The 16183-nt window shown below is 37.8% G+C and overlaps 1 protein-coding gene across 2 annotated transcripts; it reads right to left on the bottom strand.

Annotated features, from left to right (window-relative positions):
• Positions 1–9635: 9635 nt before the first annotated feature.
• On the bottom strand, positions 9636–12721 carry LOC107038085 (chorion class CA protein ERA.1). 2 transcript variants are annotated; one of them, XM_015256966.1, is made up of 4 exons: positions 12556–12721; positions 11638–11652; positions 11173–11308; positions 9636–9998 (listed from the first exon to the last, which is right to left on the bottom strand). In XM_015256966.1, exons 1-4 carry the CDS (start codon positions 12589–12591, stop codon positions 9814–9816), a joined length of 372 nt encoding a protein of 123 aa, XP_015112452.1. In that variant the 5' UTR covers positions 12592–12721; the 3' UTR covers positions 9636–9813. The 2 variants fall into 2 exon arrangements, with proteins under 2 accessions (XP_015112452.1, XP_015112453.1); XM_015256967.1 differs by lacking the exon at positions 11638–11652.
• Positions 12722–16183: the final 3462 nt, after the last annotated feature.

A 16183-nucleotide genomic window follows, 5' to 3' on the forward strand; every position in this document is an offset into this window, starting at 1 on the left:
ACGCTATACCAGATAAATTAAATTATTTTCTTTTTGCGATTTCGTTTTTCGCGATTATCGCGGAAACTATGAGAGATAGAGCCTTAAAACCTATTCCATTCGATTCCTGAGGAAATTTAGGTTCCCCATAGGCAGATGGACGGCTCAGAATCGCGTTTTTCCACTTCCTACACGCTATACCAGATAAATTAAATTATTTTCTTTTTGCGATTTCGTTTTTCGCGATTATCGCGGAAACTATGAGAGATAGAGCCTTAAAACCTATTCCATTCGATTCCTGAGGAAATTTAGGTTCCCCATAGGCAGATGGACGGCTCAGAATCGCGTTTTTCCACTTCCTACACGCTATACCAGATAAATTAAATTATTTTCTTTTTGCGATTTCGTTTTTCGCGATTATCGCGGAAACTATGAGAGATAGAGCCTTAAAACCTATTCCATTCGATTCCTGAGGAAATTTAGGTTCCCCATAGGCAGATGGACGGCTCAGAATCGCGTTTTTCCACTTCCTACACGCTATACCAGATAAATTAAATTATTTTCTTTTTGCGATTTCGTTTTTCGCGATTATCGCGGAAACTATGAGAGATAGAGCCTTAAAACCTATTCCATTCGATTCCTGAGGAAATTTAGGTTCCCCATAGGCAGATGGACGGCTCAGAATCGCGTTTTTCCACTTCCTACACGCTATACCAGATAAATTAAATTATTTTCTTTTTGCGATTTCGTTTTTCGCGATTATCGCGGAAACTATGAGAGATAGAGCCTTAAAACCTATTCCATTCGATTCCTGAGGAAATTTAGGTTCCCCATAGGCAGATGGACGGCTCAGAATCGCGTTTTTCCACTTCCTACACGCTATACCAGATAAATTAAATTATTTTCTTTTTGCGATTTCGTTTTTCGCGATTATCGCGGAAACTATGAGAGATAGAGCCTTAAAACCTATTCCATTCGATTCCTGAGGAAATTTAGGTTCCCCATAGGCAGATGGACGGCTCAGAATCGCGTTTTTCCACTTCCTACACGCTATACCAGATAAATTAAATTATTTTCTTTTTGCGATTTCGTTTTTCGCGATTATCGCGGAAACTATGAGAGATAGAGCCTTAAAACCTATTCCATTCGATTCCTGAGGAAATTTAGGTTCCCCATAGGCAGATGGACGGCTCAGAATCGCGTTTTTCCACTTCCTACACGCTATACCAGATAAATTAAATTATTTTCTTTTTGCGATTTCGTTTTTCGCGATTATCGCGGAAACTATGAGAGATAGAGCCTTAAAACCTATTCCATTCGATTCCTGAGGAAATTTAGGTTCCCCATAGGCAGATGGACGGCTCAGAATCGCGTTTTTCCACTTCCTACACGCTATACCAGATAAATTAAATTATTTTCTTTTTGCGATTTCGTTTTTCGCGATTATCGCGGAAACTATGAGAGATAGAGCCTTAAAACCTATTCCATTCGATTCCTGAGGAAATTTAGGTTCCCCATAGGCAGATGGACGGCTCAGAATCGCGTTTTTCCACTTCCTACACGCTATACCAGATAAATTAAATTATTTTCTTTTTGCGATTTCGTTTTTCGCGATTATCGCGGAAACTATGAGAGATAGAGCCTTAAAACCTATTCCATTCGATTCCTGAGGAAATTTAGGTTCCCCATAGGCAGATGGACGGCTCAGAATCGCGTTTTTCCACTTCCTACACGCTATACCAGATAAATTAAATTATTTTCTTTTTGCGATTTCGTTTTTCGCGATTATCGCGGAAACTATGAGAGATAGAGCCTTAAAACCTATTCCATTCGATTCCTGAGGAAATTTAGGTTCCCCATAGGCAGATGGACGGCTCAGAATCGCGTTTTTCCACTTCCTACACGCTATACCAGATAAATTAAATTATTTTCTTTTTGCGATTTCGTTTTTCGCGATTATCGCGGAAACTATGAGAGATAGAGCCTTAAAACCTATTCCATTCGATTCCTGAGGAAATTTAGGTTCCCCATAGGCAGATGGACGGCTCAGAATCGCGTTTTTCCACTTCCTACACGCTATACCAGATAAATTAAATTATTTTCTTTTTGCGATTTCGTTTTTCGCGATTATCGCGGAAACTATGAGAGATAGAGCCTTAAAACCTATTCCATTCGATTCCTGAGGAAATTTAGGTTCCCCATAGGCAGATGGACGGCTCAGAATCGCGTTTTTCCACTTCCTACACGCTATACCAGATAAATTAAATTATTTTCTTTTTGCGATTTCGTTTTTCGCGATTATCGCGGAAACTATGAGAGATAGAGCCTTAAAACCTATTCCATTCGATTCCTGAGGAAATTTAGGTTCCCCATAGGCAGATGGACGGCTCAGAATCGCGTTTTTCCACTTCCTACACGCTATACCAGATAAATTAAATTATTTTCTTTTTGCGATTTCGTTTTTCGCGATTATCGCGGAAACTATGAGAGATAGAGCCTTAAAACCTATTCCATTCGATTCCTGAGGAAATTTAGGTTCCCCATAGGCAGATGGACGGCTCAGAATCGCGTTTTTCCACTTCCTACACGCTATACCAGATAAATTAAATTATTTTCTTTTTGCGATTTCGTTTTTCGCGATTATCGCGGAAACTATGAGAGATAGAGCCTTAAAACCTATTCCATTCGATTCCTGAGGAAATTTAGGTTCCCCATAGGCAGATGGACGGCTCAGAATCGCGTTTTTCCACTTCCTACACGCTATACCAGATAAATTAAATTATTTTCTTTTTGCGATTTCGTTTTTCGCGATTATCGCGGAAACTATGAGAGATAGAGCCTTAAAACCTATTCCATTCGATTCCTGAGGAAATTTAGGTTCCCCATAGGCAGATGGACGGCTCAGAATCGCGTTTTTCCACTTCCTACACGCTATACCAGATAAATTAAATTATTTTCTTTTTGCGATTTCGTTTTTCGCGATTATCGCGGAAACTATGAGAGATAGAGCCTTAAAACCTATTCCATTCGATTCCTGAGGAAATTTAGGTTCCCCATAGGCAGATGGACGGCTCAGAATCGCGTTTTTCCACTTCCTACACGCTATACCAGATAAATTAAATTATTTTCTTTTTGCGATTTCGTTTTTCGCGATTATCGCGGAAACTATGAGAGATAGAGCCTTAAAACCTATTCCATTCGATTCCTGAGGAAATTTAGGTTCCCCATAGGCAGATGGACGGCTCAGAATCGCGTTTTTCCACTTCCTACACGCTATACCAGATAAATTAAATTATTTTCTTTTTGCGATTTCGTTTTTCGCGATTATCGCGGAAACTATGAGAGATAGAGCCTTAAAACCTATTCCATTCGATTCCTGAGGAAATTTAGGTTCCCCATAGGCAGATGGACGGCTCAGAATCGCGTTTTTCCACTTCCTACACGCTATACCAGATAAATTAAATTATTTTCTTTTTGCGATTTCGTTTTTCGCGATTATCGCGGAAACTATGAGAGATAGAGCCTTAAAACCTATTCCATTCGATTCCTGAGGAAATTTAGGTTCCCCATAGGCAGATGGACGGCTCAGAATCGCGTTTTTCCACTTCCTACACGCTATACCAGATAAATTAAATTATTTTCTTTTTGCGATTTCGTTTTTCGCGATTATCGCGGAAACTATGAGAGATAGAGCCTTAAAACCTATTCCATTCGATTCCTGAGGAAATTTAGGTTCCCCATAGGCAGATGGACGGCTCAGAATCGCGTTTTTCCACTTCCTACACGCTATACCAGATAAATTAAATTATTTTCTTTTTGCGATTTCGTTTTTCGCGATTATCGCGGAAACTATGAGAGATAGAGCCTTAAAACCTATTCCATTCGATTCCTGAGGAAATTTAGGTTCCCCATAGGCAGATGGACGGCTCAGAATCGCGTTTTTCCACTTCCTACACGCTATACCAGATAAATTAAATTATTTTCTTTTTGCGATTTCGTTTTTCGCGATTATCGCGGAAACTATGAGAGATAGAGCCTTAAAACCTATTCCATTCGATTCCTGAGGAAATTTAGGTTCCCCATAGGCAGATGGACGGCTCAGAATCGCGTTTTTCCACTTCCTACACCCTATACAAGATAAATTAAATTATTTTTTAAAATTTACGACGGCGACAAAACCACTGAAGGAATGGGGAACGTCATACTGAATATATCGTTTCTACATTCTGGCCCACACGGTAGCGGTTGACTATTCTTTGTGAAACTCGTCGCAAAATTGCTAAATTATCTGCTGAGTGTTTGACAAAGAAAAATGAAAGATCTCGATCCCCGCATAATATCCTGGAATCCGGGATATTTTATCCTCAATTCCGGAATAATATTCCGGAATCCGTCAGGTATAATTTTCAAACAGATCCTCAGTTGATATTGAAATAAATTCATTCTCTGGATGATAATGTATTATTGATCCCGATATTGCCCGATCTCACTTAAATTCGAACGGTGCGTTGTCAGTACATGACATCTCTTATAAAAGCAACGTAGAATAATTCAATACGAGGAAGTCCCCGGAATATTATTCCGAAAATGAGGATGGAAGAATTCCAAATATTGTTCCGTAATCCAGATTATAATAGATTTTACATAGATTTTGCTAAAATGGCATTCATTTGTAGTTATAATTACAGACTTTGAGTGATAGTCATCTATAGTGATTGACAGAAGGATCTTGTTCAAAATATTGAGGGTGAGCATGTGAGTCTTGATTAATGAAGGCAGAAGGTTACGAGGTGATGATTGGTTTTTATTCAGCGAATAAGTTACAATGGATTTTTCCCTTTGAGCGAAGTTGAGTTTTCAGCAAAGTTGAGTTTGTCCAGTATTCGTATGATGAATGATGTCGAGAAATGTCGAGTGTCACGAGTGTCCGATATTTAAGGAGAGTGAGGTTTCGGTCGATGTTGATTGGTTCGAAAAACGGAGAGGGGATGAGTCAATGCTCGACTCTTATTGGTTCGGTGCTACCGACGGGGCCTATGAGTCTGCCGTGACGTCACAGCCGTCAGTCGGGCGCCTGAGGGATTATAGTTATAAACGGGTCATTAATATGGAGTTAGGTTGAAGAAAGGTTTATGGTTTTATGACTTGGACAGATGTTCTAGACTTTCAAAGGAATAAGGAAATGGATTTTTAATGTGGGAATTGGTCCAATGTCTCGACAGGAAAATTGGGGAATTGGCCCAATATCTAGAGAGGAAAATTGAGTATATATATGTGTGTGCGTGCGTGAATGACAAAGATGTAGTGGAGACATAGTCACCACAATATGATAATTTAATTATGCATGATTATTAACCGTATTTCACCAGTTTATCAACAAAGTTTTCATCATCGCTACCCCACTACATTAATGAACTTTAAATATATCAGTCCAACTATCAAATATTATGTTGTATCCTCCACATCCCATTTGGAATTATGTATTACACATGTCCAGAACAAGTAAATGGTGTTGATCCTTGAGATCCTGGTATTGGAACATTACAACAGTGAACTTCACACTGATATTTGTACCAGACATTTGTGCAGAGGGAACAGTCGAAATTTGCTGGCTAAGTACAAAAATGAGAGTATTAGTGATAACATTCAGAACAATGAACATCATTTTTACTCATTCCTTAATAATTAATCTTCAAGTAGTGATGCCATCGAGACTAGACGACAATTACTTTGGAAAGATCATCACGGTCTAAAAAAACATCGAAAATTTAGGAATCGTCGTAATCTCGAAAGTCATTGGATCGGTGCATTTCGTCACCAACTTGGAAGAATCCATCACGTCTGAGTTTCAGTATTTTCTGTTTTTCAAATGTTTGTCTCGATATCTGTCTCGTCTCGTCTCGTGAACTTAAAAAACCGAAAATCTCGAAGTCCAGACAAGATAAATCCTTCTGGAATTGCGACGAGGTGCACCCATCCAGTTCATGAAGAATATAAGCTTACTTTCTACATTATTAGTTTTAACCCCTCACGTACGGCATCGACCCACGAAAATATAAAGGACTCTCTAAAATTGATTATTTTCCAAAGCTGTAGAGTTTAACTCAACCAAACAAATCACAACGAAAAAGGGAATACTGTAGCTTCAATTACATATCGGTTTCATAATTTTCCGTTGATTAGAAGTCATTACATTCTAGTTGTATCGAGCCCACTTCATGCTTGGAAACAAAAGGGCCCCGTCCGTGAGGGGTTAAAGTCCTGACCCAAAAAGAGGAAGTTATTGCAATGACCCCGAAAATGGCATGTTAAATTTCGATGATTTGTCCCCATTTCATGACTTTTTGAGTCATTCTGAAATGTTGTTGAAAACATGTACCATTCGACCCATCATGGGTCACATTCGATTTCACCAACCCCTACGAGCGACCGGCACTGATTTTTTTTTCATTTCTACCAATAAGTTATTATAACCAAATTTTTATGTATTTTCACTCACGGAGTTTCTGCGGGAAAAAAAATCGAAAAACGGCGGGGATTCCCCTTTTTGGCGACCACTTAACGGTTAGCTAGGTTCATCAAACTCTATCAATGAACAATTTCAAACATTGATTCAACAATTATTGAGAAAGAATGAACACAAACAAATAATGCGGAATTGAATTTTAATATCCAAACTCAGAAGCGTTACCTGTGTTCGTTGTATACAGGGCCAATTCTGGTAATTGATGCAGCCACCGATTGTCACTTCTGATAGAACTTGAATGGGTGGAAACCATCCGTATGGTGGTTTCGGACTTGTGGTTGGCGGCACTGGAGTTGGTGGTAAAGGAGTTCGCAAAGTCGTCGTCGGTGTCTCCTTTTTAACATGATTATGAATAACATTATTGATATCAATATTAGTCGTAATATTAGGCACGCTTGCTGGAGATTCTTTGGGCGAGCAGTGTTCATGAGTACACACAGTTTCAAATTCGGTAATGAATTGGCGTATCTCCTTGATCTTTTTCATGCATTTCGAGTGACATTGATGAACGCAATGAGTAGTAGAGCACTGGTCAAGTCCGCAATCGTTGAAGCATTTTTTAGTAGCATCTAATTTTTTTTAGATTGAAAAATATATTCTCTTTGACGTTAAATCCATTTATTACTAATCATTTCATTTTATTCAAATAGAGACCTTTTGTGGTGTTTTATCTATAGTACCTGCATTATCATGGTGTTCATGATGTCGTTTATGCCTCTTCAAACATTGAATATAAGTCCGATAATCCGAGTTCTGGCACTCAAGCAGAATAGGATGGAAAGCATCCTCCGATGTTTGGTTTTGATTACTTGATCCGCGATCGGTTACTTCATTCTCTAATACTGCATCGGCAGCACTTGAACCAATCAAGAAAATAATTGTGATACTGATACTTAATTTCATCTTCGCATCAGAAGTATGAAGAGCCTCATGCGTAAGCGACATTCAATGAAGTGTCGTTCATCGGACTTGCAGTGGATATAAATGAAAGCCAGTTATTTGCTTGTGGGATATGAGGTCATGGACTTGGCTAATATTGTAATATTTAATGTTTTTCTCATCATTTCACATTTCTATCGATACGTCAATAAATTGCACTTCTTATCGGACAATGTATTTACCCATGGCCACTGATGGTTAATGTCAATAGCATTCCAACGGCTTTGATAGATTCTGAACGATCGTTAAGAAGATGTCAATGAAGTGTTGAAAAATTAATCAGAAATCATGTTTTGTTTTTATCACGAGACCCGAAATCGATAGGTAGTACAAATTAGATCTCTGAATTTCCCAGGATGAAACGGAAATTCAATACTGCTTCAATTTTTATTATTCGTTCTTTCAACGATTGGAAAAAAATCCGGGGTGGGGCTGTATCCCTGATACATAGCCGGAGGATTACGTGACGCGTTTCATTCTTTTTTTTTTTTTTTATGCTTATTTTATATCGCTTCGAGTCTGATGAGACTATATGGCGATTGATCAAGACTTTAAAAATGGTTAGATCTCACCATTCTACCCGGCCAGGAATCGAACCTGGAACCTATCCGTTGTGAGGCAACGGCCTTAACCACTACGCCAGGCCACCGGGACGCGTTTCATTCCTATAATTATTTAATAAATTTTTGTTGTTGTAATAATTGTAGTAATTACAATAATTCAGTGGCGAAGCGGTAAACCGGGTTAAGTCGTTTTTTACTTTTGGCCAGCTTTTGATGAATATCTCGGAATCTAAGAGAGATAGCAACAATTTTCTCATGACCTTTTTTTAGTGATGCCCACGGAGAGAAATATTCAATAAAAATTACGTATCTTTTCCATAATTCCGGAGCGAAATGTGGTTGTAAGAAATTTTACGGAACTGCCACGGAATTTTTCCAGAGCGTTCCGCAATTTTTATCTGAATCTCCTGTGAAAAATTACAATACCGTCACTTAAATTTTCTGAGTCGATTCCGTAATCGGTGAGCGAACTGTGAGTTCCGTAATTTTTACTGAACATTTCTCTCCGTGGAGTCGAGACTACACGATAAATTTTTTGGATAGATCATCACTGTCTGAACAAACATCAAAAGTTTTGGAATCGTTGCAGTCTCGAAAGACATTGGATCGGTGCAACTCATCACGATTTTTTGAGTACTTATTTTGCCGGGGTCTCCACTTTTTCTTTTTTTTTCTGTTTTTGTTTCTTTTTTTTCCGTTTTTCTATCGTAACTATATATCGGAGATATATAAAAAATATATAGATAAAAACATATAAAAACACAAAACCCCGAAAAAGTCGAGACCCAGCCAAGATAAGCTCTCCCTTAAATCGTGACGAGATGCACCGATCTCATGTTTTTCGAGATTGCGACGATTCCAAAACTTGAGATGTTTTTTCTGACCGTGATCTATCCAAAAATTTTATCCTGTAATCTCGACGGCATTACTACCTTTTTTATAACCCTCAATTGACTCTACAAAAAAGGTTTTGACAAAAAAATTTCTATCTCTTTTAGATTCCGAGATATTCGTCAAAAACTGGCGACCGGTCAAAATCGACTTAACCCGGCTTACCGCTTCACTACTGAATTGCTACAATTTCTTGGTAAGATTGTTATCCTCAAAGATTATCTATAGGAGGACGGACGAAGTGATATGTGAATCACGATGGACGAAATGGTATGTGAATATTGACAATCGTCAACGAAAAATATTTGCATGTGAAATCGAGGCCTCTAGTGCGGAAATTGACGTTCGCACATGAAATTTGTGGAACCTCGGCTTTCGTATATGAAAGTATCTTCACAGAACTCGAGAAGAGGCTCCGAGGGGGTTTGACTTGTTTACTTGGTTGCTGGTCGATTTATCGTTGGTTGGTCACTAATCCCTGGTTACTCGACACCGACAAACGATAGCTGAGTAGCCGATATCGGGGATTGATTGCTAATCGATCGCTGGCCGATCCATCACCATGAATTGATAGGTGATTGACTAGTTTTTGACTGATTTGTAGGTGAACACATGGAAAAATAGGAAACGAAGTTTTGCCTGAGATCCCCCGTGGGAGGAGGGAGGGGGGGGGGAGAATATTTTTTTTCTATTTATTCATATTCTTCATTTTATATATCTGGTACACTCATCCCAAATTCTATTTTTCTGATATTCTATTTTTCTGAAATTCCTCTTTACAATAATCTGTTACATACGGTTTATGTACGGCTAGTTTGTACCTTCATAGATGCCTTAATCACAGTCAAAATTCCTGATTCTGATGAAGAACTCTGGGAAACAGGAATGATCTCCTAGAGAATTTATTAGAATTTATTAGTTTGAAGGAACGTAGTCTGGATCACCGGGATATGGCCCGCTAGGGCCAGATGAGCCGGTTGGCCATGGACCGTCGGGACCTGCAGATCCTACACCCCCAATTCCACCCACTTTGCCAATTCCTCCAATGCCACCGACGTAACCTCCAGGGGCTCCAAGTGCCCCAGGTGCTCCTGGATAGCCTGAAAAAGTAAATGGATTAATGAAATTCTCCGTATGCAAAGGAACTTTCAGAATACATTTCACACTGATGAGAAAACTTTCAATGGTAATTTTAACTACAAGGGAATTGTCAAAGAAATTATATTTACAGTAACAATAAACTTTGTAGATTAAACTAGGATTCATCGTTCGATTTACTATGTCAAATAGCGTTATCAACATTATGATGTAGTTTTTACTTTAATGTAATAGTTGAACCTACAATGTTTATTGTTGCCGTAACTATTATTTGTTGGACAATTCCCTTGTAGTTGAAATTACCATTGAAATTTCTCTCAGTGCAGGAATCACGTCACCAAATACAAACAACAATACTATTGTAATAGGTACAGTCGAGCACTAAAGTTCGAGAACAACCTGAACTTGTATCCTATGTATTCTGTTCACGAACTTTAGTGTTCGACTGTATAACAACTGTATTGTTGTGTATCCCCTCTCGAATCCTGATTCAATTGTCTATCTTCCCGAGGATATTAAGAAGCCCTCGTTGGTAGCGACTGTCTTTTGGCTAACATGGATATTTGACGCATTGTCTTTGAAGCCCTTGTGCAAAACACATCGTATTTACTCTTTTGAGCAATAAATAAACCGCCCCAACTATTTTATTAAGCTGTGTTGTCTCTGTTCATCGCTGGACATAACAGTATCATATATCCTAAAAGGGCATGTGTTATACGATGGAACGGTCGATGGTTGAAGCTAAATTAGTGTGACTTTGTCAAAGAATTTTTCAACCTTTTTGGCTTTTTGTACTTTATACCAGCTGCGTCCCCGTTGTGAACCCTGATGGGTAACACTAAATAATGGTAATATAAAATGCCTGACCATGCATCCTTCAATTTAATGTGAAATACATTCAATTTATAATTTTACAATTATACACCTCTTGAAGGGAAGAGCCGGTTGGAAAGTCCCGTACATCTACATGGACACCCATAATATTCTATGAGGTGTCTCAAAGAGGTTCAAATTTATATGTCGCCATGAGTTACAGTCACGAATTTTCAGATTCACCCAGTTGATCGTTTGGAGCGACATGTTCATAGTTATACGAATCCCATGGAGAGTATAAACGAAAATTAAATTGAATAACTTCATGAACTTCAAGTTCTTGAAAACATCAACAATACTAACTTGCTCCCAAGATTTGTCCGTATTGTTGCACGCATTGATTGAGACACCGGTTCAACTGCAGGTTGCTCACACACGTATTCAAGTCTTTATCGCTCCCATGTACCTGTGCGACTTGCAGAATAGCCCCTGCAATCACCTGCCGATTAAGAAATAAATTAAGATCTACAAATAGGTATTGACATTTAGAACGTGCTTCACGGAGATGAATATTCAATAAAAATTACGTATCTTTTCCGTAATTCCGGAACGAAATGTGGTTGTAGAAAATTTTACGGAACTGTCACCGAATTTTTCCAGAGCGTTCCGTAATTTTTATCTGAATCTCCTGTGAAAAATTACGATACCGTCACTTAAATTTTCTGAGTCGATTCCGTAATTGGTGAGCGAATTGTGAGTTCCGTAATTTTTACTGAACATTTCTCTCCGTGTTCAATGATTGTTCTAAATGAATCTCTTTCAAGTCACCTTAATTTGGATGGACTACAATTTGATGAAGTACAGTCGGCGGGAAAACCAATTTCTAGGATTAAAACCATGCATCGACTACTAATATCAAAATCATCTCCGGAAATATGTGAAAAAGACTGTTGATACTTGGAGTTTCAAATCATTTCCTAGATAACTTTCTTTACTTCTTTACGATACCAGAGTTCCGTCATAAATTTCAAGGTCGAATTCCATCATTTTCGTCAAACATCACTGATAGCATGCATGTGAAACAGTTTTATGTGAATGTTATCATCGTATTAGTCACTTGATAATTTTGTTACAACCGGAATTCGAAAGTTTTCGAATCGATAATTTTTTTGGTCGTAATACGGTCATACATACATGTATGAATTACGAAAGGGAAAATTTCGGTTTTGCAACATTTTCCATCAGAGAATATGCATAGAATTAAGTGTCATTGTTGCTGAATTCGAACTGATAGCTGAAATTGATACACTCAATCACAATCTACAATCTCTATGGTGAAACAAAAAATCATGATTCGAATTCTCGCAGAATACCTTTATATCAATAAGAGGCAATTCCCACACATTCCCAAAAAAATGATTTCGAGTTAAGATTAATTCATTTTGTTCCACCTCCTGATTGCCAGATTGATGAGAATGAACGTCAAGGGGTAACAGAAAGCTGCTAATTTTTCAAATTTTTAAACAAATTCCCAGCCAAAAGTTATCGATATTATCACTAATCGAAGCACATTAATCTTCAGGAGGTGATGATGAAGATCAATGTGCTTTAGGTCCGAAAAATATTAATCACTGCGCAGGAAATTTGTTTGAAAATTTCGAGGAAACGGTAAACTTCTGTTACCCCTTAAATTGATACGTACTGAGATTTCGAGTGAGAAATTGCTATCAGAAATCAGAAGCATACCAGAGTGGAGATTGTCGCCCACACTCGACCACACATTCTCGTTCGTGCGATGATTAATTCGCAAAACAGAAAAAAAGAAGTTTAAACTCGATCGTCACAAGTTTTTGTTAAATTTTAAGTTCAACGACGCAGCCTTAATGTTCGAACAATAGAATGAAATTCCCGATGGCCGATGTTCCTTTAATAAATACAGGAGTCATTAACTAGATTAAAAGGCGCAACTTAATATTCATCGGATTGTCTCTTCCTGTTCCTCTTACGTATTCGTAATGTTGACACATATCCCTCTACTTTAACCCCTTAAGTGCAGCAACCCCCCTCATATCGCGTGGTATGATCTCATTGGCTGGCGGCCATCCGGTCAAATTCGTCATTCGTCGAATTCGCTGTTCAATATGCGATAACTGCTTTATTAATGATTTAAAAATTATGAACTAAAATTTAATGATAATCTTGAACTGTCCCCAAAAAGTTGTTGAAATACTCTATTCCTTTATGCAGATTTTTGAGGAATTTTCAAGACCAATCTTAGTTCGATAGCACAAACGGTTGTCAAGATTGGCAATTGTTAGAAATTTGTTAATAACTAATCAATAATTCATTGAATCGAAGTTTCGTCACTACAAAAATTATTATGGATGACCAGGTAGATATCCGGCACCAACCATTTCATCACCTTCCTCCTAAAGGCAATTCCTTTTTCAATTACATTGAAAATATTTTTTTTCTATAAATTTACAAGCATGGTATAGCATCAAAATTCAAGCTGTACCAGCTCTTGGCGTTACCCATCGATCATACGGATCCATGACAGGGAAGTTGCTGGTGTGAGATCCAAAAGACCCAATAATTTAAAATCATGCGGCCAAAAACCATAGATTTGGGCTGTACACTGCGAACAAATAGTATATTGTGCATCAAGGGCGGAAAGTCATGTTTTCCCGCCCGAGGTGCACATGCTATTTTTTAACACGCCTGCAAAGGAAAGTTCGTATTTTGCTCTTTGATGAGCGGGAGGAAAGTACGAACTTTCCGTGCAGGTGTGTGAAAAAATAGTATATTTCCCACCAAGGGAAGGAAAATAAAGGAGTCATGCCCACGTGCAGAATTACTATTGGTAAGCACGTGGGTAAGGGTCCTTTATTTTACTTCCCGTGATGAGAACGTTATTTTTCGTCACGGCGTGCGGAAAGGATACATTTTTCAATCTGCCTTTCCGCCTACGCCAAAAACCAAAAAACATATTTGGCGAAAAATATTTTGCCAACAATTCATTTACTTGAGAAAAGCATTTATTTTTTCAAAATCGTATTTCCCCAATTGAGTCACTCTCCGGCGAACCTGATTAGGTTTCAATTATGACAATCATGTTGCTCTATGTCGTGAATTGAAACTGTTGAATCCATACTGTTTGGAATGTGTCCATTATTATATCAGGTTTTAATATTTAGATATGAGAACAAAAATTAAGATCAAGGCCATGACAAGAGGAAAGGAAAGGTAAAATGAATTTCGCATAAATATTCTAGAATTTATAAAATTCTATATTGACCTCTTCCAATAAAAAATTAATTCCATGACAAATTAATTATTTTCATTTCCGTGAAGGACTTGCAGAATATTATTCCTCTTCTAGATTCCTTTTCCTTATGTTCATATTATCAAAAAAAAATTCCATTCGTTTATTACCTTTGCTAGGATAAGGCGAACGAAGAAGCTACTATCAGACGTCCACGTGCGCTGCAGGTATAAAAAATATCCTCGAGAACTATACGTATCTAAGAAAGACTATACGTGGTCTTTTGGTATTGTTCTACTCAATATTTCTACAAAATTGGATTCCTTAAAATTTTCCACTCGCTTATCATCCTTGCTTCAGAATGAGTGCGACTAGACTCACACTGATTCACTTATTCCAAACGAGATTCGTTAACTATTAACAAATGGCGGAATTTAATATGACCAAACGAATATTTGTTAATAGTTAACGAATGGTTCACTTGAAAGGTGAAAATCGTGTCTAACAAGGTCTCTCGAATGTGCATTTGTTAATTATTAACGAATGAACATTTGGTGAGATCGAATAGACCTTCGTCTCCAACCAAATCCATTCGTTAACAATGACTAATCTTTTCTATCAGTGCATCGAGATTTCCAGAAGACCCTGAACGTGGCACTGTCACTTGTTTCATAATTTTTAAAAAGTGATTTAAAATTGTTTACAACAATGAGGCAATACTTAGGCATCCGAAATGAGCTAATGAATCTTAGATGTCTGAAATAGTATTCCCGGAAAATTGTTTTATTGAAACGGGAAAAATCTACATCTCTCAAGGATTCGATGGGGAAAAATTTTCTAGAAAAATCCATGTGCCATCATGATAAAAGTGGTGCACTATTGTAAAAATTATCGTGCAGCACCAGAAAAATTGTCATGTTACACCAGAATAATTATTCTACGGCATCGGAAAAATAATTCGGATCACAATAAATTTTTAGTGCTAGACAATAATTTTTCAGGTGTAACGCGATAGTTCTTCCAAGGCTGCAAATTGCGTCAGGTTTATAGTGGTAGCACGTAATTTTTTCCAGGAAATGTTTTTCTGTTTCTCTGTCTCCAAAAAAAAACTCCATGAAAATGACTGTACACGGAGAGAAAAATTCAATAAAAATTACCAGAAAAAAAACGTAAAAATTACGTTTCGAAACATAATCCGCGAGCGAAGTGAAATTCAATCAAAAGTGTGAGTCGGAACTGAAATTGTACGAATCGCCACGCAAATTCTACGATTTGTTCCGTAAAAATTAAGGGTCATTAAACCTTATGAACCTTATGTTAGTTCATAAGGTGGTATTATGTTAGTTGATTCAGGGTCTGATGATGGGAAGGGGAAGAGGAAGGGGGAGGGGTTCCCGAGTCGAATAATTGGACCTGACAACTTCTACTTAGGTATTTCCGTTCAGACCTGGATAGGTCTTGGGAAACCTCTTCCCAAGTGCTTCCGAGACCTTTCTACCTCTGGTTATATCCCATTTTAACACTCGTTAGGTGTAACCAGGACTTGTGTTCACACCTTCCAAATCCTTACCGGTCCCCTTAATTCTATGGGCCTATCAAATCCTCTCCTTTTTTTCTTATGTCCCGCAATAATTATAAAAATTACTCTATAATAAAATAAATACCCGATTGGAGAATATCTGTTAGTTTCAACGAGGCGTTCACTCGACGAGGAAATCTGTTGTTCTTCATATATTCATATAGGCAACATGAAAAATGATGAGCGAAATTATCAAAAAATTATCAGTTGAATACCGTGTGGGGGCTATACAAAATAACGTAGAGTAGTGCAATTCTATTGGCTGAAATTTGGATGGGAAAAATTCTCAACAGAATATTTCTAATTGAAACTACTGTATAGAAAATAATCATAAGAATTTAATTTTTCTATACAACTCTTTTGTATTGAGTTCCCTCCACGTGTTAAACTCTCGAACGATCCCAAAGACACCTAACTAGTGCCTCCGTTGATGAAAATATCCTCTGGCCCGAGAAAAAAGTAAGTTTTTATCTCGACATAAAACGAGCAAAATACCTCCTGAAATTCTTTATTCAATGAGGTTAACGAAG

This window comes from Diachasma alloeum, unplaced genomic scaffold (assembly GCF_001412515.2).
Source record: "Diachasma alloeum isolate Michigan unplaced genomic scaffold, Dall2.0 Dall_scaffold_00277, whole genome shotgun sequence".
In the NCBI taxonomy this organism is placed as follows: domain Eukaryota; kingdom Metazoa; phylum Arthropoda; class Insecta; order Hymenoptera; family Braconidae; genus Diachasma; species Diachasma alloeum.